The 21,047-nt window shown below is 47.1% G+C and overlaps 8 protein-coding genes across 8 annotated transcripts; 4 read left to right on the top strand and 4 right to left on the bottom strand.

The window, feature by feature from the left end:
- Positions 1-41: 41 nt before the first annotated feature.
- RhiXN_02530 (uncharacterized protein) lies at positions 42-1,175 on the bottom strand (the record flags this gene model as incomplete). The annotated part of the gene is made up of 4 exons (XM_043322347.1): positions 42-518; positions 593-682; positions 727-1,074; positions 1,128-1,175. 4 exons carry the CDS (start codon positions 1,173-1,175, stop codon positions 42-44), a joined length of 963 nt encoding a protein of 320 aa, XP_043177843.1.
- A 979-nt stretch (positions 1,176-2,154) lies between these two features.
- On the top strand, positions 2,155-3,728 carry RhiXN_02529 (polygalacturonase; the record flags this gene model as incomplete). The annotated part of the gene is made up of 10 exons (XM_043322346.1): positions 2,155-2,283; positions 2,345-2,437; positions 2,494-2,551; positions 2,608-2,701; positions 2,756-2,868; positions 2,918-2,986; positions 3,038-3,272; positions 3,344-3,452; positions 3,510-3,591; positions 3,643-3,728. The coding sequence occupies 10 exons, from the start codon at positions 2,155-2,157 to the stop codon at positions 3,726-3,728; spliced, it is 1,068 nt and encodes a 355-aa protein (XP_043177842.1).
- Positions 3,729-3,980: 252 nt separating this feature from the next.
- On the bottom strand, positions 3,981-5,211 carry RhiXN_02528 (alpha/beta hydrolase family protein; the record flags this gene model as incomplete). The annotated part of the gene is made up of 6 exons (XM_043322345.1): positions 3,981-4,043; positions 4,097-4,126; positions 4,182-4,190; positions 4,298-4,574; positions 4,636-4,798; positions 4,869-5,211. 6 exons carry the CDS (start codon positions 5,209-5,211, stop codon positions 3,981-3,983), a joined length of 885 nt encoding a protein of 294 aa, XP_043177841.1.
- Positions 5,212-6,752: 1,541 nt separating this feature from the next.
- RhiXN_02527 (CK1/CK1/CK1-G protein kinase) lies at positions 6,753-8,639 on the bottom strand (the record flags this gene model as incomplete). The annotated part of the gene is made up of 6 exons (XM_043322344.1): positions 6,753-7,490; positions 7,540-7,631; positions 7,683-7,722; positions 7,782-7,936; positions 7,989-8,169; positions 8,451-8,639. The coding sequence occupies 6 exons, from the start codon at positions 8,637-8,639 to the stop codon at positions 6,753-6,755; spliced, it is 1,395 nt and encodes a 464-aa protein (XP_043177840.1).
- Positions 8,640-9,101: 462 nt separating this feature from the next.
- On the top strand, positions 9,102-11,583 carry RhiXN_02526 (Enoyl-(Acyl carrier protein) reductase; the record flags this gene model as incomplete). Its single annotated transcript, XM_043322343.1, has 10 exons — positions 9,102-9,183; positions 9,232-9,278; positions 10,331-10,416; positions 10,476-10,538; positions 10,645-10,888; positions 10,942-11,040; positions 11,101-11,106; positions 11,155-11,260; positions 11,310-11,421; positions 11,472-11,583. 10 exons carry the CDS (start codon positions 9,102-9,104, stop codon positions 11,581-11,583), a joined length of 957 nt encoding a protein of 318 aa, XP_043177839.1.
- Positions 11,584-11,891: 308 nt separating this feature from the next.
- RhiXN_02525 (Enoyl-(Acyl carrier protein) reductase) lies at positions 11,892-13,182 on the top strand (the record flags this gene model as incomplete). The annotated part of the gene is made up of 8 exons (XM_043322342.1): positions 11,892-11,968; positions 12,026-12,151; positions 12,207-12,299; positions 12,357-12,466; positions 12,522-12,682; positions 12,740-12,845; positions 12,898-13,009; positions 13,065-13,182. 8 exons carry the CDS (start codon positions 11,892-11,894, stop codon positions 13,180-13,182), a joined length of 903 nt encoding a protein of 300 aa, XP_043177838.1.
- A 1,355-nt stretch (positions 13,183-14,537) lies between these two features.
- Positions 14,538-16,140, bottom strand: RhiXN_02524 (uncharacterized protein; the record flags this gene model as incomplete). Its single annotated transcript, XM_043322341.1, has 10 exons — positions 14,538-14,633; positions 14,700-14,765; positions 14,828-14,985; positions 15,052-15,109; positions 15,163-15,210; positions 15,275-15,287; positions 15,347-15,522; positions 15,582-15,670; positions 15,724-15,787; positions 15,844-16,140. The coding sequence occupies 10 exons, from the start codon at positions 16,138-16,140 to the stop codon at positions 14,538-14,540; spliced, it is 1,065 nt and encodes a 354-aa protein (XP_043177837.1).
- Positions 16,141-17,981: 1,841 nt separating this feature from the next.
- Positions 17,982-19,832, top strand: RhiXN_02523 (uncharacterized protein; the record flags this gene model as incomplete). The annotated part of the gene is made up of 8 exons (XM_043322340.1): positions 17,982-18,242; positions 18,296-18,422; positions 18,485-18,507; positions 18,562-18,622; positions 18,685-18,776; positions 18,838-18,915; positions 18,966-19,031; positions 19,521-19,832. The coding sequence occupies 8 exons, from the start codon at positions 17,982-17,984 to the stop codon at positions 19,830-19,832; spliced, it is 1,020 nt and encodes a 339-aa protein (XP_043177836.1).
- Positions 19,833-21,047: the final 1,215 nt, after the last annotated feature.

Here is a 21,047-nt window from a genome sequence, read left to right as displayed (position 1 = left end):
ACCTCTTCTTATCTTTACAGCTCTAACGCCCACCGATGTAGCTACTGGTTTCGGCCATCCAAACCAAGGCCCAATAACGTTTCGGGCAAAAATCTCTCCGAAACCAAGCATGACCCATTCACAAAGGGCAGGAACATATTGATCGCCAGAGACGAGAACAGAGCGATGACACGCGTACGAGTGGGAAGCGACGAATCAAAGACCGAGAGGGTAAGCGAGGGCGGAGGGGTCGGGGCAGGTTGATTATGCGAGTGTCGGGAGTGATGATGATGGGGTTTCTCCTTTTTTTGAGTGACTTGACGTGGTCTATACGTGGGTTGAAGTGGGATTGCGTTGGTGTTATGTTGCTCCGGGAGAGAAGGGAAAGAGGAGCCAATCGAGTGGACTTCTTCCCATGTATTGACTCCTTCGCCCGCAGAAAGTTCGGCTCCGCTAAGGTTGACGGGGGATGCGTCTACGTCCTCGGTTTCGAGTGTGCGGATAGAAGCTGCAGAGGGCGGATACCCAAGGGTACTCTGCTAACCAGGAATATAAATTTCGTCAGGATCTTCATGAATTTCAAAAGGAATGATCGAAATTAAGAGGCACGCACCGCAAGTACATCAGCCCCATTTCCACCATCCTTCTCTCCAGATACCAAGTCGCGAGCATCTGCAACGCTGGTGACGGGCGGAGCGTTTACCTGATCCGCGATACTGCCATGCGCTTCACCGCCCAAATTAGTACCAGGGCACTTGCACCAGTACCCGTGCTTTCGCTCAATGTAACATCGGATTCGGCCGCAACGCTCGAGCCAACTGTCTCCCATGTTTCGTGCTCAGGCACATGGCCCGAGGCTCTTAGCTCTTCCCACTTGGCTCGTTCAGCTTCAGCTTTGGTGCGTGCCTCGGCGGATTCTGCACGCCATGTCGCAACGCGAGCATCATATTCATCCTTCCAGCTATCAGCAATCGGATCGGAAGCGGGTGCTGAGCTAGCTTCGTCTGCGAGATTGTTGACTGGAGCAGGAGGAGGTGTCGGTGGTCTAAAAGGGTGTACAGGGACGTCTACGGGGGAGAACGCACTCTCGAGCGACTTGCGTTGAGGTGAGATAGAGCGCAACATAGGCCAGTGCAAGTCAGACGTACGAGGATAGACTCCGAGTCGCCCCCAACACTCGATTCATCCGAAGACATGGTTATTCAATATTTAATACAAGAGCTCTACTCTGGTTGATATCCCGAGCCGGATAACTTGAGCCCTGGAGTGATCGTAATGGATTGGATGATAAAGATTGGGTGAGAGGGGCTATCAAACACTTTCTGGCGAGATTTCAGCTTTACATAAGCTGAGGCGCTTGCCAGGGATTACTAACCCAGACATAATTGTACCCAAGTTTTTTCACCACTTTATTGATGTTATCTTGTCGAGAAGGATGGCCTGTGACCTCATACTCATTTCCTTCCCTGTTGTAGACTTATAAAGAGTCTTTTGGGGACTGGCCACTGCTCCTGAGATTCCATCACGCTTTTTTTTAAAAACAAACAAACAAACAAACAAACTGAGGGCTCAAGCTGGCCATGGAGTAGGTACTCGGCCATTCGAACCCTGGTCGTGAACCTGGTGTTTATACTCTCATCTTGTTTTTAGAACAGTCTAGATGTAACCTCATAATCAATGTCTTGTAAAGGTATAGCGGCCTGAGCGATTACAAGTTCCGGTTCAAAATACCCACACCATAATTGGCCACTCACTTCTCTTGTAAATGGAATACTCTACCCCGCAGATATTTCGACGCAGGTGATCGTCCTCCCACACGCCAGTTTCTACTCTAGTTTGACGTGTATTCCCAGAATAGCACGAATGTCATCACTTTTGTCAACTTAACGTCAAACAAACAATCGTAGTTTGGACCACGTGGGCTTAAACTGGTACTCATGCCGTACGGCGAAAGCGTAATTATAGCTATATTTTGGGCGGCGGGCCGTCGGTAGTCGGTACCACTCGAGGTACAGTAGACAGCGCGGGCCGTCATGGTGTGAACGCGCCTCGTTTGCCCTTGGGTCAACAAACCGCCGCGAAGTATATATAATGAGCCCAGCTACCAACAGATAAAGCATCCCTTTACAAGTCTATTGGTTCTACACTACTGGATATTTATACAAAGTAATCACTATGCTCTCTGTTGCTGTAGCGCTCTCTCTGCTCTCCATGGCTCCAGCCATTAGCGCTAGTCCCGTTCAACGCTGTACTGGGACAATTTCTTCCCTTGACGACGTTGCAGATGCCGTCAAGTGTACTACGGTCAGTGAAGATAATCTGTCCTATGTCTAGCATATTGACAGGACGCAAAAACGGGCTACAGATTAATATCGAGTCATTTACCGTTCCCGCTGGTCAAACTTTTTCAATCTCTGCCCCTGACGGCGCAACTATCAATGTTAAAGGAGAGGTCACGGTATGTTCCATTTCAGCCCTACCTCAACTCGTAATACTAAGGTAAGACGCATATAGTTTGGAGTCAAAGAGTGGTCAGGTCCTCTTTTCGAGCTCTCCGGGAATAGCATTACTTGTAAGAGTTTTAACATTAAACCACCCCAGCTCGACCTTAATCTAAGCAATCTACAGTCAATGGTAACGGGTACACCTTCAATGGTCAAGGTCAGGAGTACTGGGACGGGCTTGGAAGCAGTGGGTCAACTAAGCCGCACCCTATGATGAAGTGAGTGTGATCTACAGCCCGGGGGTAAGACCAAGGCGGCTAAGTTATTCTTAGGATCAAATCTTCCGGCACATTCACAAATCTTGTAGTCAAGAACTCTCCGCAACAGTGCTTCAGTATTGGCAATGATGCCACACTCACAATTAGCAAAGTAACCGTCGACAACTGTGAGTATACATGCGTTCTATCACCAGGCCGCCAACTGATTGTCTCCAGCCGATGGTAATAGTTCCAATAGCAAGAGCAGCGGAAAGCCCGCGGGACACAATACAGATGGCTTTGATGGTGTGTTTTATGATTGTTTATTCTGGCGTAACCTAATTCGTTCCATCTCAGTCTCTGCCTCTGATGTAACCATCGAGGACAGCACTGTATCCAACCAGGACGATTGCATTGCGATCAATAAAGGCTCTAACATTATCTTCAAGGGAAATTCTTGCACCGGCGGACACGGCATCTCTATTGGATCTATCAGCTCTGGAGTTACAGTCAGCGGTGTTCAAATATTGAACAATGTTGTGAAAAATAACCAGAACGGACTTCGAATCAAAACCGATGCATCTGCCACTGGGTCAGTGAAGATTCCGATATTCTCATATACGACTTACTAATTATGCCTTTAATGTAGCTCTACTGTTTCAGGAATTACTTACTCGGGAACACAGTCACTGGGGCCACCAAGTATGGTGTCATCATTGACCAGAGCTACCCGAGCACCCTCGGAACTCCAGGAAAGAACGTCAAGATTTCCGTATGCGTTTCTTTACTCCTTCTATTACACATAACTCACAATTTCTCGGCTCTGTAGGGCGTAACATTCTCCGGAACCAATACTATCTCGGTCGCGAGTGGCGCAAAAGAGGTCGAAGTCAACTGCGGAGATTGTAGCGGTAAGAGATCCGCCAAAACATATTGACCATAATATTGAGTTTGTGATATAGGCACTTGGAATTGGTCCGGGCTGAAGGTTTCTGGAGGTTCTGCTGGCTCTAGTAACTATAAAGGAATTTCTGGGTTTAGTGTCTAATTATGTTCCTCTAGTCTTACAAGAAAGTACCTCTGTAGCTACACTTGAAGGTAAAACCGTAGATAATGCCCTGAATTTATGTCGTTTAGATTTTGAAGTTCTAATTGAAAGAGGGACAGAGAGCGCGGGCAAGATCTGGTCCAAAACCTCGAGGCATGATATAGTGGGTTTACACATTCAGGTTCTAAGTTACAGCTGAATACTATCTTTTGATTGACCCACAGAAAGACACATCAAAATGATACCATTGCTCTATAGGCTCTCTTTGACGAATGCGATCAACTCGTCACGATGATCACGGGCAGCTTCGCAAACCTACAGAATGAAAGTCAATAAGTGTAAAATAACCTACTTTAATTTAAACTTACCCGACTAGCTCCAAGTCCCATGTGAGTGACCTGCCACAAGTATTAAACAACCAGTAGTACCACCATATACATGTGGAACACGTACCTTTAACCACTTTGAGCGTTACAGTCACTCCAAATTCCTCAAGTTTCGCGCATACAGCTTTCCCTCGTCCCGCAATGTGTCCAATTCTGCTACCACAACTAATGTTTTGGGTATACCCCCGAAAGCACCAGGATTGTCTTGATATATGGGGGATACTTCGGGTTTGGTCCAGTCTTCTGGGTTGGGTAAGTATTATCGCGAAGCCAGAGCATGTTGAATACTGGGAGCGAAAAGATGTCTTCGTACTCGATCATTGATTGCGTCCACCGGGAGCGATCGTCGACAGAAAAGGAAGCATCGATAACGGGTATGTGTAGGATCTGCAACTTGAGGGGGATACGAGGAGAGCTTAGAGAGGCGCGCTGGGCCACAACTGCTGCCAGGTTTGCTCCCCTGTAACGGCGCAGTATAGTTGAGTACTGCAACACTTGACGCTTATTAAATATTTGCTTACGCTGAGATTCCCATGAGTGCAATGCGGTCAGGATCCACTCCCAGCTGCTCTACACCGCCCTGGCGTAACCAAAGTAAGGCATCCCACGAATCATCCAGCCCGGCAGGGAACGGATGCTCAGGAGCTAGTCGGTACTCTACCGAAACCACAGCACACTTGGCACCTTGAACCAAATAATGGTGCGTTATTGAATTGTTTTAAATTTGCTAAAGAGCGATAGCTTACTTACCCACACAAACGACTCAACAACCCATTATTCATATCAGCACTTCCAAACACCCATCCTCCTCCATGAAAGAACAGCACAGTCGGCCATCCCGCAGATGGCTTCTCCCCATCTGGAATCATTACATGGACTGAGTAGTTACCAAGATCAATAACGCGCTGCGAGCCCACCGCGACTGGTGGCTCGGTTCCCATATCCGGCGGGCCGTTTGGAGGCGGCTGTCTGAATTTAGGAGACCATGGAATACCATGTAGACGCGGTAGTAGCGAGGAGTTGGCCTGGGCAAACTCTCTGTATCCTGGGGCCAATTTGTTCAACAGATCTTCAGGTATAGTCGAACTGGTCGCCATTGTTGGTGGGTCTGAATGCACAATCCCAAATGCGGGTCCGCCTCTTTTATCTCTGTAAATTCATCTCGTGCTTTACCAAACACTCTTTGTCCAACCTGAATAACCAAATAACCACAAGTCAGCATAAATCACCGCGAGTAATGCGGGCTGCCAAAACGTCAGCAATCTTATGCATATGTACGATCTCCGAGTATGATAATATAGATTTTAAATAGCCTCGACCAGTAAGAAGAGGACTCGCTCCGTAGAGCATGCGGGGTTGTGTGTAATAGATTCGACAGGAACCAAGTGTGTCCTTCAACTACCATCCAACCCTTGATATCTGAGTCACGTTTAGCTATCGGCTATAATTATCCTTACAAGTTATTGTAAATACAGTTCTCGTGAATTGGGATTGGTAAGAAACCATGGTCTGCCTCTCGCTTCGCGGTATTGACGTAAGCTAGGCAAGCCGTTGGGTACCAACAGGGTAATCGTTTCGGAGAGGCGGACGGGAGTGTATCTCTCGTAGAACAAACAAAGACTTAGCGAGTAGTTTGACCGATTCATACGAACATCGGGACAGTGATATTATCAGTCACCTCAAGTTAGTCGGTGGATGCATGAATTCATTTTGCCGCACGCGGTTATGATTACGAGTAATTTGCAATCGGCTTTAGATTGTGACGCCTCCGCGCGGTTCCACGGGGGTGTAGTGTACAAAGTTGATAAATAACCTCTCATCATGATCAAAGTACCCTTCCTATCCAGCAGATGCACAGCGTAGACGTGCCGCAGTGTTTGTAGGCCTTGCGATACATTCGTAATCCAAGAGGTCAGGTATGGTCAAGCAGGTTACAGTTACGAGACTTCTGATGCTGGAAGAGCAACAAATATCGTGACCACCATTCCAAGATGCACTTACACCTTGCCATGCGAACAAGACACTTCAACGCTTACAACGATCCCCATAAAGACTCGACGTCACAACACTGAAAACAAACAAAACATATCATTACGGTATCATCCCCCATTACCCCAAAGCTCAGAAACATGACATTTTCTCCTATACCCGAGCCCATCACGACTCCTCCCCAACCACACACACATTTTGCTCAACGTAAAGCATAACAGCATACGTTCAAAAAGACATAGAGGAGCAACTACGTATATCTAAGTTATTTAATATGCCACACCTACAACGGCACGATCAATAATAAAAAGGGAAAAAAGAAACCAAAACAAAACAAGAAGACTGAAAGAAAACCCGGTCGACGAGCAAAACAAGGAAAGAAAAAAAGCGAGCGAGGTTTCACAGCGATGGCAAAAAAAAGTTAGGGGGGGCTGGTATAAATGAGTATGGATGGCTGGGTGTAATGCACAGACGAGACATAAATGATGATGGTAATCCTCCAAAGCAAGCAAACAAGCAAGAAACGAATCTCCCTCCCTCTCTTTTTCCCCTCCTTTGAACTACAGTCGAAGCGCGCGCGGTCGTAGACTCGTAGATGAATCACAAATAAAGGCGTCGGTCGTAACGCATCGTCACACGTTTTTTAGGATTAAACAGCACGACACAAGAGTACGTCCAAGAACTTGGCGAACCCGCCCTTTTTTCGTTCAGGCTCAAGATCGCCGTTCATCTGTTGATGGCGCATGACTTGTTGCTCGACCGTTGGGCCTTGCACCTGGATGCTGGATTCGGGACGGGACTGAGCGCCAGGGGCCGGGGCCATCAGACCCCCCAGGTTGGTCGCTGTTCCGGATTGTTGTTGTGGGTAAGGAGAGGCGTAGGGGTGTGAAGAGGACGAGTAGCCTTGAACGGGCGAGACGGGTGCTGCGGGGCCAACTCCGCCCATTCCTACTCCACCCTGGACGACAGATGTACGGCCATAGTTGGCTCCTGCACCTGGTGGGTGGAATGCATCCGCTGGAGGAGCCGGGCGGGGCGTCCGACCACTACCTGTACCGTCCATTGCAGTCGAGGTTCGTTCAACCGACGCGTATGGGTGATTTACTACTGGAGAGCCAGCGCGCTCAACGACTTGCATTACGCCACCTGTGGTTCGGCGCGTAGGGGTGGCGGTGCCAGGCGCAGGGACACCAGCAACGGCCACATTGCTACCCATGGGCGTTTGGGAGGACTGTTGTTGGAGCTGGGACAAGCGGTTGTTGGTCCGTGCAGCTTGGGGTTGAGAAGGTGTAGCAGGTTGAGATCCCGGCTGGGCGCGGCTACGGTGGTGATTACGGTGTCCACCGCCGTTCTGACGCGTTGCAGAGGAGGAGTGCTTGTGTCCGGCCTGTGGAGCAAATGAGTCGAGGTAACTAGGAGAATGAGATACTACGCACACTTGCCTCCCAGCCTTTGCCACCGTTGAGCAACATCCAGTCCATGACACCATCATCGACCTCGCCGGCGTCCTTGAGCATCTTGTGAAGAGCTCGCGCAAAAAGTCATAGTCGGGCGTCTCCTCGAATCCGAGCTTGCGCACATAGTTCATGTAGATCGCTGTCTCTCGGGGAAGCCGGCGCCTGTGGAGAGATTCCCACGAATTGGCAAAAAGAAATAAATGGTGACAGGCACGACTTACAGAGCTCAGCAACGGCTGTTGTTTGCTTTTCTCACCAATCTTCTCATACTTTTGCTTGTTGGTGGCAGCCTTGAGGCCTTGCCATGGGAGCCCACCACGCAAGAAATACATAAACACGTGTCCAAGACCCTCGAGGTCGTCTCGCCTTGATTGCTCTAATTGAATGAGTGTTAAAATAGGCTCAAAATGAACATGGAGCCGACTAACCTCGGCCGAGATGGGTATTGATACTCATGTACCGAGCGGTTCCAGACAGCGACTTGCGCTCACGATAAGGAATGTGTTGCTTGGTCTTGGGATCCCTCCACAGCTTTGCCATTCCAAAGTCAATCATATGAATCACGTTGGCGGTGCGTGTGCCGGGAAGACCAATGAGGAAATTATCAGGCTTTATGTCACGATAGATCAAGTTCTTCTCATGTATAGTCTGTACGCGTGTGATCATCTGGCGAGCAGCGAGGCAGACAGTCTTGAGGGAGAAGCGCCGCCCGCACATGTCGAACAAATCCTCGAGGTTGGCCCGAATAGGTCAATGACAAGTACATTGTGGAGACCCTCGGCACCAAAGTGGTAGACCTGGGAATACCCGCTGCGAGATTTCATCCACATCAGCCCCCAGCAAAAAAATGCAAAAAAAGGAGAAATACATACGCGAGCCAGCCAACATACGGTAGGAGCGCCACTCATCACGGAGCTGGGGAGCATCGCTCTTGCGTGGCTCGAATTTGATGGCGACGTCTGGTTGTTGAGCATGTTGGTACCTTCAAACACGACACCAAACGAGCCCTCGCCGATCTTCTTGCCGACCTGGTAGTATTGGCCAACCACCGCCGGGCTCTGGTTTACGTTCGATGACATCTTGGGGAGGCGAGGTCTCCTGCGCGGGCGAGGTGGGGGGAGGAAGGGGGACAGACGGAAGGACGAGGGCGAGCACACAGCACGGCCTCTTTGCTCCCGCCCGGATTGGTCCTCATGTCACGTGGCGGCTTCCATCACTTCTGCCATTTTGCGATCAACATCGTCCACGCGGCGATTCGATTTGGAAATCGGTCCAACGGCGACAAGACAGCTTTTGATTGTATGCGTCGTCGGCACATGCGGTTGCTGGTGTTCCACGAGGCAGCTTGTTCAAGGGTGATATATTATTATTATTAGCTGACTATTGCTACCTAAAGGTGAAGGCTGCTTGTTTGTGAATGATACGTCACTGATCACACCGGTTCCGTAACCGGCGGCAAAGCAACATGTAAGCCATCCCCACAATCAACTGAGTTCGCCACCTCTTGGCCTCCAGGCTCCTTCTGCGCACCTTGACCTCTCATGCCGAAAGGGACGGCGTTCGTCTCGCTGCCGACAAGGGGGCGAAAAGCACTAAAACGTCGCGAAGGAGACCGCCGGGAATGTACCCCGCAGTTCGCTTTCATAATAACGCACTAACTTTGATGCACAGTCAAACTTGATATTGACGACAAGAACGGTTTGACAATCGCAATCCAAGTATGATCAATCTTGCGGAACCGGCGGTAGTTTATACATTTTTGATCCAGCGTCACCGACGGACGAGTTTGAGCGCTGTACGGAGAGTATTCCGGTGGACGTCCGTCATCTTGAGCCAAGTGGTCTATCCTCTCACAGGGGGCTCCAGCGACTCATACCGTAACCATCACACAAGAATACACTCCCTTCTTCCTCGCCAGCAGCCTCATCACTCCCTTCCTCTTTCAATTCTGATCATGTCCAGATAACATCATACTGAAATATTGAATAGATCTGACATATAATAAATAATAAGCGCCTAAACAGATTGGAAGCCTCATGCGATAATTGGAAACGATCAGGCGACAAGTACGAAAAAGGCAGTACGCCTCTCCTGGACTGGTTGGCTCTCTTGCATGAACGTTTGAATTTAAAAGATGTCTATGATTCGTCGGCCCATTGATGCTAGAATCCTATTCATACGCACGTTCGTTGAGTTGGACCTCGAGGAAACCCGGCAGATTCGTATTTTGACATATCTTGGTGCTTTTTTAGTGCGTTTGGTGTTCTTCCGTAGCGCATGGTAGCCAATTACTTCTGATGTCGGGATTTTTACTTACTTGGATACCATCCAAAAACGGAAGATGTCTACAACCAATGAACAATGTCCCAGATGAATATTGAATGTGTTCCGGTTATACTAACTGAGATAGTTCGAGAGCTAATCGGTGCATCTTTCCTTTCTTGTGGTCGAACACAATTCGGTGTGGCGGTCGGTGTGGCTGGTGACTCTGATCAGCATTTCAAATTAGGGCTGAAGTGGAACTTGGACTCTTGCTCGCAAGTTGCGAAACCTCCAAGCCGCACGATTCTTATGAACCAAGCTAAAGGGGTTTCGGATGAATATCACGTTGAATCTGTACCGTAAGCTTCTGCCAAAAATCCAAAGTTCGACCTCATGTGCATCTGCATCATTTGCATATAGCATGTCATTGACGACCAACTCACCCAGAATTCAACTCGAATATATATAGCCACTTTATCTCCGTCTGGAAGACTCACACCTCTAGCAGTACTCATATAATGGAACGCCTCAACAGAAACAACTTGTACGACGTCAAGGGTCGCGTGGCCCTCGTAACCGGTGGTGGACTGGGATGTATGCGCCCATAACATCTAATCCCGGTCTTGATAAACTCATATTTCGTATGTCTCCAGCGGGCTCATGATCACCCAAACACTCGTCGAGAACGGTGCCAAAGTATACATTGCATCGACGAGGTGAAAAAGTCCAACAAACCGCACGGGAGACTCCCGGACATATTGTCCGTAAGTTCATTGTTGCATATCCCATTGATACAGTAAAAAAAAAACTTTTTATTTACAGGTTAGAGCTCGATGTCACAGATAAGGATAGCATTCGAAAGGCCGTCAAGACCATTGAGGAGAAAGAAGGAAAACTCGATATTCTCGTTAACAAGCAAGTCAACACCAGTCTACATATTCGATCTTCTTCTTACTCGAGTAGCGCCGGAATTACAGGCCCTTCATCGCCCTTCTTCAACGATCCCTCTGTACCTGAAAACAAGAGCCCCGCAGCAGTGGGAACCGCACTATTTGAAAATGAAAAAGTGGAGGGCACGTATATAATCCTTATTATCTGTATTTCCGCCTGACACCGAAGTGCGCAGATTGGCAAGGCTTATACGGAAATAATGTTGCTTCAATGTTTTTTGTCACATATGCGTTCTTAGGATTGCTGGTCAAGGCGTCTGAACACGAGGTCCATGGACCGCGTGCGTGATCAATATCAGCAGCGTGTCTGGACACTTCGATTTCCCAGGCCAAGGTAGGATTTCCTGATGTTTCAGTATTTTAATCTAACAATTCCTGGTAGTGGGCCTACAACTCATCTAAAGCCGGAATAATTCACTTGACCAAGATGTTCGCCACGGAGTTTGGGCTTAGGAAGATTCCGGTCCGTGTAAACTCGATTGCTCCAGGTAAATTACAAGTAGTATCCTGATCGTCAGGTCTAATCAAGCCACACAGGCACTTTCCCAAGTGAGATGACAGGCCACCAGGACGAACACACTCTGGGAAAGGAAGATGTTGACAAGGCTTCGCAAGGTGTGCAACCGATTCCATTTGAGCGGTCCGGAAAGTAAGCGCCCACAACATATGCAAGATATTTGATGCTGATAGAGGCAAAAGTGATATAGATATGGGAGGTCTCGCTCTTTTCCTTTCTTCTCCAGCCGCGTATTATGTTCATGGACAGATCATCAGTATCGATGGTGGATTCGATGCTGTCAACCCCACGTAATTGAATCTTTTGTAATACAAGTGAACTTTAATTGAATGATATTATTTGAATAGCGATTGAGATAAAATCTGTTGAGCAATGTCAGTTTTAAATCTTGGTCCAACCGGAACGCATACACTTCCTTCCATCCAAGTCACGTGCCTCCCGCCGACGGCAACATCCCAACGCATCATACACCATCATATACATCACATACATCATACCACATGTCATAGTCGTTCAGATCGAAGAAAAATAGCGGAGGCTCTCGTTAGTTCCGCCCATGGTATTTAAGTCATCCTCGAATCGAGATGCTTGTCAAATACATCATGGACCACCTACTACGAGACAAACTTTACGATGTCAGCGGACGAGTGGCACTTGTCACCGGCGGCGGAACCGGCATGTACGTATTTCTGACTTTAACTGATATTCTATATTAGCGGTTCTAAAAACTTAATAGCGGTTTGATGATTACTAAAACCTTGGCAGCTAACGGAGCGAAAGTCTATATTGGTAGTCGCAGGGGAGAAAAGGTTGAAGCTACTGCCAAGGAAACCTCGCCGCAAGTTGCGGGTCAAATCATTCCGTGAGCAGTAAACGTGTTTTATACTAGTTCCAAGGCATACTGACGCAAGATATAGGATCGAGCTCGACGTGACAAACAAGACAAGCATCAAGAATGCGGTCAAGACTATATCTGAGAACGATGGCAAGCTGGACCTTCTGGTGAATAAGTAAGTCGAATTCGCGAATGTCATGCCATGCTTGACACCACGTCTGGCGATCGAAAGTGCTGCAATTACTGGACCCGTTTCTATGTTCTTCAACGATCCCTCAGCCTCTGAGAACAAGAGTGCAGAGGCTCTCGGAAATGCGCTGTTTGAGAATGAAAAGGTCGAAGGTAAGTGAATTTGGTCATAGGTATTGATGTGATGAATTTATATAGGGCTTATAAGATTGGATGGGCTTGTACGGAAACAATGTAGCCTCTATATTTTTCGTCACCACTGCGTTCTTGGGTCTCTTGAGCAAGGCTTCGGAAACTCGCGGGGCATGGAGTGCTGGTGTGATCAACATCAGCAGTATGTCAGGACAACTCAGGATATCTGAAAATAAGGTGGGTAGATCATAGCCTTGAATCAAACACGTTCTTGTTTCTACACTTTGTGGATAGTTCGCGTACAACTCAGCAAAGGCTGCAAACATCCAACTCACCAAGATATTCGCAACCGAATTGGCGCTCAAGAAAATACCTGTTCGAATAAATGCCATCGCTCCGGGTGAGTGCACCAGCACTTTCTCTATATTGATAAAGTATATTGTTGTGATTAGGCGTCTACCCCAGTGAAATGACCGGCGAACAAGGTACTCACACTCTTCCGGGAAAAGAAGCGAGTAAAATCGCACAAGGTCTTAGGCCGATCCCATTTGATAGGTCTGGAAAGTAAGTTGTAATATTGGTCATATCTTAGATACGCGGGCTGAATGTTTACATGAAGTGATGCTGATATGGGTGGATTAGCGTTGTTCCTTGCGTCTCCTGCTGGATACTATGTTCACGGACAAGTGATTACTACCGACGGAGGCTTCACTGCCGTCCATCCTGCAGTCTCGTAACACTGCATATGTACCAAAACTCTGTACTAAATGTATCAGAATAATCCAACCCTTTTAAGCTTCGAAATTGGGCTTATTGTTATTTGTGTTTTTAGGCCCGAGGAAAGTTATTATCCGAAGGGAAGGATTGCCTTTAGCTTTGTACAGCTGGTTGTATATCGATAGACCGTTTGCAGTGGGGAGAGCATGGGGTCAAAGTTAGGGCTAACCTAATTACTAAACAGTGATCTTCCACCGTTTTGGTTGTCCTACCAGATAAAATCTAAGTGATACTCGGGACCGCCATCTACTCTCTGCATACGCGTGTCATTATCCTTATGTTAAGTATAGACCTCACTTGGTCTCTTTGATTTGCACCACCTGCACAATGTCTCTATTAGCCTGATGTAGTGGAAATTATTGCAAGTCGCCTCGGGGTGTTGTTAATACACCATCAGGAATGTGATAACGCAACAGCAAGCCTGGATTTGACCCGCTGGGTGTGGGGCCGCCCCTGCCCGTATGCGTATCACGTGACTGAGTTGATCTCACTCATCTTATCTCTGTCGTTTTGTGCGCTCGGTTTGCGCATATATACTTCCGTTTGTCCCGCACAGCATCTCTGAGGTGACGAGGTCACTCAAACCTCCTTTACTCTATTTCATTTCACCTACCACCCACCTCCATTCCTGTCATCACGGATGGCCACCTCTGACCTGCGAGTCATACTCGCATCTCGGTGCCCCGGTTCCCATCTGCGCGACCCATGCCAGATTTCCTGCCCGCACTGACTTGTTATGACTCCGATCGTATATTACAATAATCCATCGCTTTTTTATGCATCCATACCTTATATCTCACGGCAGCGGCGTGTAGCTCGGAAGGCTAAGTGTATATTGTGTCAATAGAATGGGCAAATAACCAGTCGTAGAGATGAGCCGGTATCGTTCGCAAAAATAGGGCGCCATGCAACTATATCTAGGTTAGGGACAAGAATTAAGTTTTATTCTATAAAGCAATATCTATCCTGGGCATCTACTCTACAAATTTGCGCAATAGTCATTTCAATAGGTTTTGAACTATTTTGCTTGTTAACATGCGTGGTAGTGGGGGTAACATAATTAGCTTTCTGATTTCTGATTGTCACTTTAGCTTTAAATGAGCTATTGTAATCGTGAGAGGTGGTACATTATGCTAATCTGGCTATCCATACATATACCATATTTGTGACTGGTAGATTCGACTGGTGCAGAGCGTCGTATTTTGCCACGAAGGTGTGATTTCTTTATAGTAAATTATTTCATTGACATATTTCAAAGGAAAAGAGTCGATGCTACGCAGGCAGATTCGGCGAGGGGATCCATAATTCTGAGTAGCTACTTGCGATTCGCAAGTTCGGTCGCATATTTATCCAGCCCATCTTGAAGAGGTCCGCACATTGCTCTGGCAAGCCTGAGTTCCTTTTTGAATCTCTGTGTAAACAAAGATGCTAGCGTCAGCAGGCGAATCCGACTATGATCCACGAAACAATAACTCACCAGGTTGGTCTGCGCATCCTTCCCACCTTGGAGGTACGATTGGAATTGAACGGTCTGGCTACGAACCTAAATACATCCCGTCGGGCCGGGTGATGAATAATAACCCAAACTTCGGAATGCAGACTTACAGACGACCAAATCTCCGCGAACAAAAGAAGTTTCTCGCAGATCAAGGAAATACTTGGCTTGAGCCCATCATACTCAGTTTTAAGGTGAGCGAGCGCTTGCTGCTTGCGGTTAGCATCTTCCAATTTACTTTGTTTGCCAGCAAGATCTGCGGCTTTTGCTACAACATAATTCATATATAAAAATGTTAGTAACTACCAATAAAAATAGCAAGTCTTGTACGTACCACTGCGATCTGACTGGTAGGAAGCAAGGACGGAGCCAGAAACAATGATCCCAATGAGCTACATAAATATTAATAAAGAAAAGCTGTATACAGGGGAATTGCTCAACTAACGTTGAGGCAAACACCGGTGGCAATGAGGGCCGTCTGGGCATCTTTAATCTAGCATGAAGGATCGTTGGTCGTACAGATATGACTGAACGGAGAAATAGTGAATCTAGCGAACCTTGCCATCCAAACTGTAACCACAATGCTCTGGTCAATATACGACAACAGTGTGTGGATCAGAAATACATACACCGCTATTTCTCCTTCGAGGTCCTTGATTTGTTTGGTCAATGTTTTAATGTCCTCCGCAATTTTTGCACCTGTTTCCTCAATGAACTTGTCTAGCCTTGTTACAAAGTCTTCGATGTCACGCTTAAGGGTGAGAAAACCTTGGTACATCTCAGTAGAATCTTCATGCTTTTCATCCTAGGATATGGAAATAGTCAACAAAAAGGAGATTGTGTAATTGATAAAAGAACACAGACAATGAACGACTGTAGCTCTATGATACAATCTTCACGATCTTGAGCAGTCTGTACCTGCTCAACCATATCGAGAAAGACTTGATCGAAACCTACGCAGTCTATTCAAAAAATAATGAAATGACAATGGAGTTGTTATACGTACGCTTCAGTGTAGCAACATTCTTGGACGCGACGTCACGAGAGTCGGAAAGTAGTTTTATCCATCGCTGTAGACAAGGATACGTAAAACATTCACATCAGGAAAAGTGGTGCCGAGCTTTACTTGGTTGAATTCGATCCATTCGGTATTGTAATTGCTAAATCCAGGAAAGTCCTTGCCATATTTGGTATTCATATCCGCAAAGCTCCTAGTTACCTTATCAAAGGCTTCATCAACTTCATTAGCCCAGGTTCCTGCTTGCTTCACGTTTTCTGCAAATTGTTTTTGCATTTCGCTGTCTTCAAGTTGTTCAGTAGCGGCGGTGGCATATTGAATGATCTCTTCGTCACTTGGACCAGACTTAGACCAAGTGGAGAGGAGATCATCAATACGAGCACTGTTTTCAAATAGAGTGGCCATATTGAAGGGAAGAGAGGACCTGAGCGACAAAGGGGATGGAACGGATGTCGGCCTGAAATTTATAGGGAAAGATGTTGCATTTCTGTCGGACTGACACGCGAAGATATCTCTGGTTTGGGTTGCACTAAGTCTTTACCACTCGGTTGGTGCTAAACAGCCGTTAATAAATTGGGGCTCCACTAGTCTTCTTGCAATTGAATTTCTGGACAACTCCGGAAACTTACATTGCTACAGTGGGGTGAAAGTAGCTTGATCCGAAATAATCCATGAGGATTCCGTATCTTGTTACAGTAATGTAGATCTCTGGAAACCCAGGAAGATAATTCTACTCTGATGGAGAGCCGATGATCATTCAGTGACCTATTTTTGATGAGGATTCATAGGATGGTGACGCACTCTACGGGGCTCCGAAAATTTCGGGAGCGCTTCAGGACTCGCTATTGTCGGCGAGCACTCCAGAGCGTCTGGTATGACGCTCGGAAGTGCTCGTGAAGTGCTCCCAAGTGCTCGCCGAGCAATCCGGATCCGTCGGGTCCTAACGAGGAGGTTCACAAAACCGGAGCACCCTAGAGTGCTCCAGAGTTTTTGGGGCCCCCGTAGAGCTCCTAAAGCGTAGGTATCGGATGGGTCGGAAGGGGCTAAACAATGCAGTTAGAATCCAACAGATCGAACTGGGAGTACACAGAAAACCATCTTTGGCCCGAAGTCGAATAGTATTTAGTGCAAGAGTCCCTAATCATTCTTGTTCTGGTACCGGTGAACCGGGTTGAACGAGGCCATGAAGAACATACTGGCCTACTTGAGCTCCTAGTTTTTATTTCCAACTTACTTATTTCCAACTTGTCTGGAAATCGACAGACTTTCTAATTTATAAGGAGAACTATGATTAGTTGACTCCGCCTTATCTTATCATTTTCTTAGCCAGTTAGTTGAACAGCGCAACTTGGAGTACGGACACCAAAACCTGAACCAAATCATATCACTGCTGTAATAAGATCCTGAAATTTAGCATGGGGACAAAATATATTTCCCAGTAATATATGCCCCGAAAACAACAATTTTAGTACATATATAGTCTGTTTAGCATGGTACAGGCTAGGGGGGCTTAGTGCCTAGAGTGAGTATATCGCGATTTATCTCAGCCCATTCTAATTGAACATGTGTACTTGTCTTCAGTATACCAGCTTTGCACTGTGGCCCAAGGTTTAAAAAAAACGAGTCGAAGAATGAGTAGATTGTGGAAAGGAGACACATGCTGTTTCGGCGGAATCTCGTGGGTGACTAGTGAACAGCACAGTAGGAAGGGAATGACCCTCCAAATATTTTAGACTTCGAGCTCATGTCAAAATGTTTTTCCGTATATCCCTTTGTCTGGCATAGACATAACAAGGTAGAAGGTTGGTTTGAATATATCAATTCCAAAACAGTGGTCGTTCTCATTATTCTCTCATTATGATAAAAACCTCTATTGAAATGGGACCATACGCAAGGACGGAACAAGGATGAGGCCTGGCCGCAACCTACATTCCTTGACCAGTCAACATGAGAGCCGATGAGCACGGACGAGCGCCTTAAGATGCATCAGCAAATTTGCGAGCACCCCGGGTGTAAATGATTGATCGCAAGATGCTCGGTTCTGGATCTCTCGATCAAGCCCCACAAGTGCTCGAGCATTTCGTGCCTTCCTATAGTAATAAGGGTCCTTGGAGATTTTCATAGGCCCAAAGAGAAGCCTCGCTTGAAAAGAGAATCCAGAGATCATCCAGAGTTAAGGTTCAAATATTGCAGCTTCAATTTCGGGCAGTCCAGGGAGCACCCTCAAATTGTTCTCGGCAAACCGAATGGTTTTGAACGAAGCCACACGTCCCAGTTTGCTAGCAAGAATTGCACAGACACCCGGAAATACAGAGACAAGTGCAATCGTTCGGATCGGCCAGGAAGAGAACGCATTCGGACTGTGGGTATCATACCAGTGGGGCGGGAGTCCTTGTTCTGGCCTAGGACTACACGAATCTCCAATCTCCGTTCGAAAGTTCGATCCCGGGCCAACTCTTTTGCGTCATCTTACACGTCGCCCGGCTAAAGAGTCAGCTCCGAAAGGAGTATGATATAAGAATGGTGTCATTGCTATACTCACAAGAGCACTCATCCAAAGCCCTTAGTGTTCACTCGAGAAATGTCTTACGTCTCCCCCTTCCTCAATCCAGGACAATATGTCACGGATCTTAACAACCTCTCTTCTGAGAGCATTGCCATCGACGAAGCGGTGGCTCGTGCTATTCGTGAAGCAAGAGATTTTCTAATAAATACTCTTCTGATTTTTCCCATGTCACCGGACTAAAAGACGCACTGGAACAATTTGAGCCTGTAAGTTGCCTCCAAAATGAAGGGCTTAATGGAGTTTACCATCAACAAATACAGCGCTGGACTAAATCCTGCAAGATTCCAAAGATGCTGCCATCCCTCACAGCCTGGTTAAAACGTTGCGTACAGCCATTGTACACCTATATGGTTCCTCTGAAGCGTATACCTTACTCATTTTAGGGTTCGATAAAGTCTTCCTGTCCTTAATAAACGATGTCGAATCTCAACAAGACGCCAAGGATGTCATTACCGAGTTTCAGTCCTTCTTAAGTGTGAGTAAATCCTGTTTACCTTCACTGTTGCTAGTAGATATGCACCTTACTCGTCGAACAGGAGGAGCACCCCACTGGCAAGTATCAATTAGATGGCACCCCTGGGCCAAAGAAGGCATTCGAAGAAATCGAGGGCTTGGTAGGTTGGATCTTAATAAAATTTTCAATACTCTGAGCACGCTTTTTCAGGCTGATAAAGAGCAAACATGTGCCGATGCCCTACAAGACTCGAATGACTGGCACAAGGCTATCGCAGTACGTGGTGTTGTGAATATCGCTGATTAACTCAATTATTGATTCATTGAAATCATCAGGAGCTGAAACAAAATTTGCCAAGAGTTCAAGCGGGGTCAGGCAGATCGCAGATGCATCAGAAAAGTATGCTACCAAGCTTGGTTGAGGATTAAATTAGGGAGTGGGTCAGCAGGTATCTGGAACTGTGGTTCGGGCACTTTGGAAGAAACCTTTCTGCAACAATATGTGCCTTTACAAATTGAACACAAATGTAATTAATAGCAGGATCATTGACTGAAGTAAAGAAAAATGCGTGTGTGTGTGAGTACACGTATGAGATATTCAGGTCAATCATCCGTGACCCATTTATTGAACTTCAAATTCACGCCATGACGAGAGCTATCTGACGCCTGAAATGGAAGAGCTAATCAGGCCGGTAGTAATCTTTGACGCATTTTGTATCGATGACACCAGGATTACCGAATGGCGATACGGGTAGCGAGGAACTAGGTCGAATCCAGCATCGGAGAGGACGAGGACGAGCCCTCACCTGGTAGCGACGCAGGAGCCGAGCCGGCCATCGTCGGCGACCGAGACGACCCAGATGTCCGCGATGCCACTGACCACGTTGCCAAGTGGACCAACCTCGGGCCAGACATCGAGATGCGGGACGCCGACAAGGGACTCAAGACCATCGAGCCTGAACAACCTTGCATCTCCCCAAGGAAGCTCGAACTCAAGCGATCTTCTACGCGTCGAGGATCTGATCGAAACGACGGAAAAGGAGGAGAGCGAACCGACGGAGGAAAGGGAAGGAAGTGAATAAGGTGGCTATATGCCACCTGGAGGGCGAGTGTAAGGAATGCCTGATATTCGTATTTACTCTACTATATGCGAACCCCTTACATAATCGAGTCGGCTATGCTCACCCGACCTACCACCTCGGCCCACCTGTCACTCTTCTCTATTGTTTGTATCTGATTTCTAACTATATACTCTCGTTTGGTTTATTCCGCTTACTCATGTACGAACCCCGTTGACCTTATAAGGTCCCGGGGGGGGATCTTCTGATAACTGTCTTTACTTTCAACCACAACAATCGAGTGTTTTACGGATTGTCATTACCTCGGCGACACGGTCGCCATCGACGTTCGTATTTACAGTAGTGGACGATAAGTGAAACCTTACACTGACCTTGTGACTGGTGCCGCAAGCTTTGTTTTGTGGAACACCGTCGCAAACCACTGACAAGTCCAGATGCCAGTGGGACAATTAAAGCTGCTGAATTTTTTTGAGAAACGGCCTTGTTATTTTAGGTTAGAAACCTACCGGAAGTATGTGTATGTCGTTGGGTTTCTCTAGTTTCCTCAAAACCCGGTCATAATCGTACTAGAAACAGTCTATGCGATTGCCCTGGTCGAAAATTTCCGGATATTACATAGAGTGCTTTCCGTACATTGCGTCAAAATCTGCGAATGCGTGCTTCTTGCGGATATACTGGAAACCTACATATTACAGTGCGCCCGATTTCCGAGAACTGCGAGCTACAGAACGTAAGGAGATATCTTGAGACCCCAAACTATGGTTGGGGTAGAAACGAACACTGCATCCACCGAGGAGCAATGTCCAAAGATAGTTTACCCGGATCGGATATGTTCAGATCCTTGGTCTTGGAGCTATGGCTGGGGGGCGGGGGGCGGGCAATAAATGTGCCTTGGAACAAACTGAACTTAGATCCCAATGGGCCACTCCTGACTCCCGTGGATCGCTGGCCTACTGACCGGCCTGGACCTTGACACAAACGTTTGAGGGATGCAGTTTGAGGGATGCAGAGGATTAATTAGGGGTTTGGAACCCTCTTCTACCTCACTACGTCACAACGCCTCACAAAGAAGTATGATGATATAGATAAGCGGATGTAGAAATAAATGTCACGGCAGCAGCCATGTGGTTAGATGAGAGTTGACTGAATGAACCCCAACAATTCCAACGGTGATCTGCCAGTACCGATACGAAGGAAAAGGACCGGATCAGACA

The sequence above is a fragment of the Rhizoctonia solani genome, chromosome 3 (genome assembly GCF_016906535.1).
Source record: "Rhizoctonia solani chromosome 3, complete sequence".
Classification (NCBI taxonomy): domain Eukaryota; kingdom Fungi; phylum Basidiomycota; class Agaricomycetes; order Cantharellales; family Ceratobasidiaceae; genus Rhizoctonia; species Rhizoctonia solani.
The sequence above is the reverse complement of the archived record's forward strand: the minus strand, read 5'-3'. Positions and strand labels throughout refer to the sequence as shown.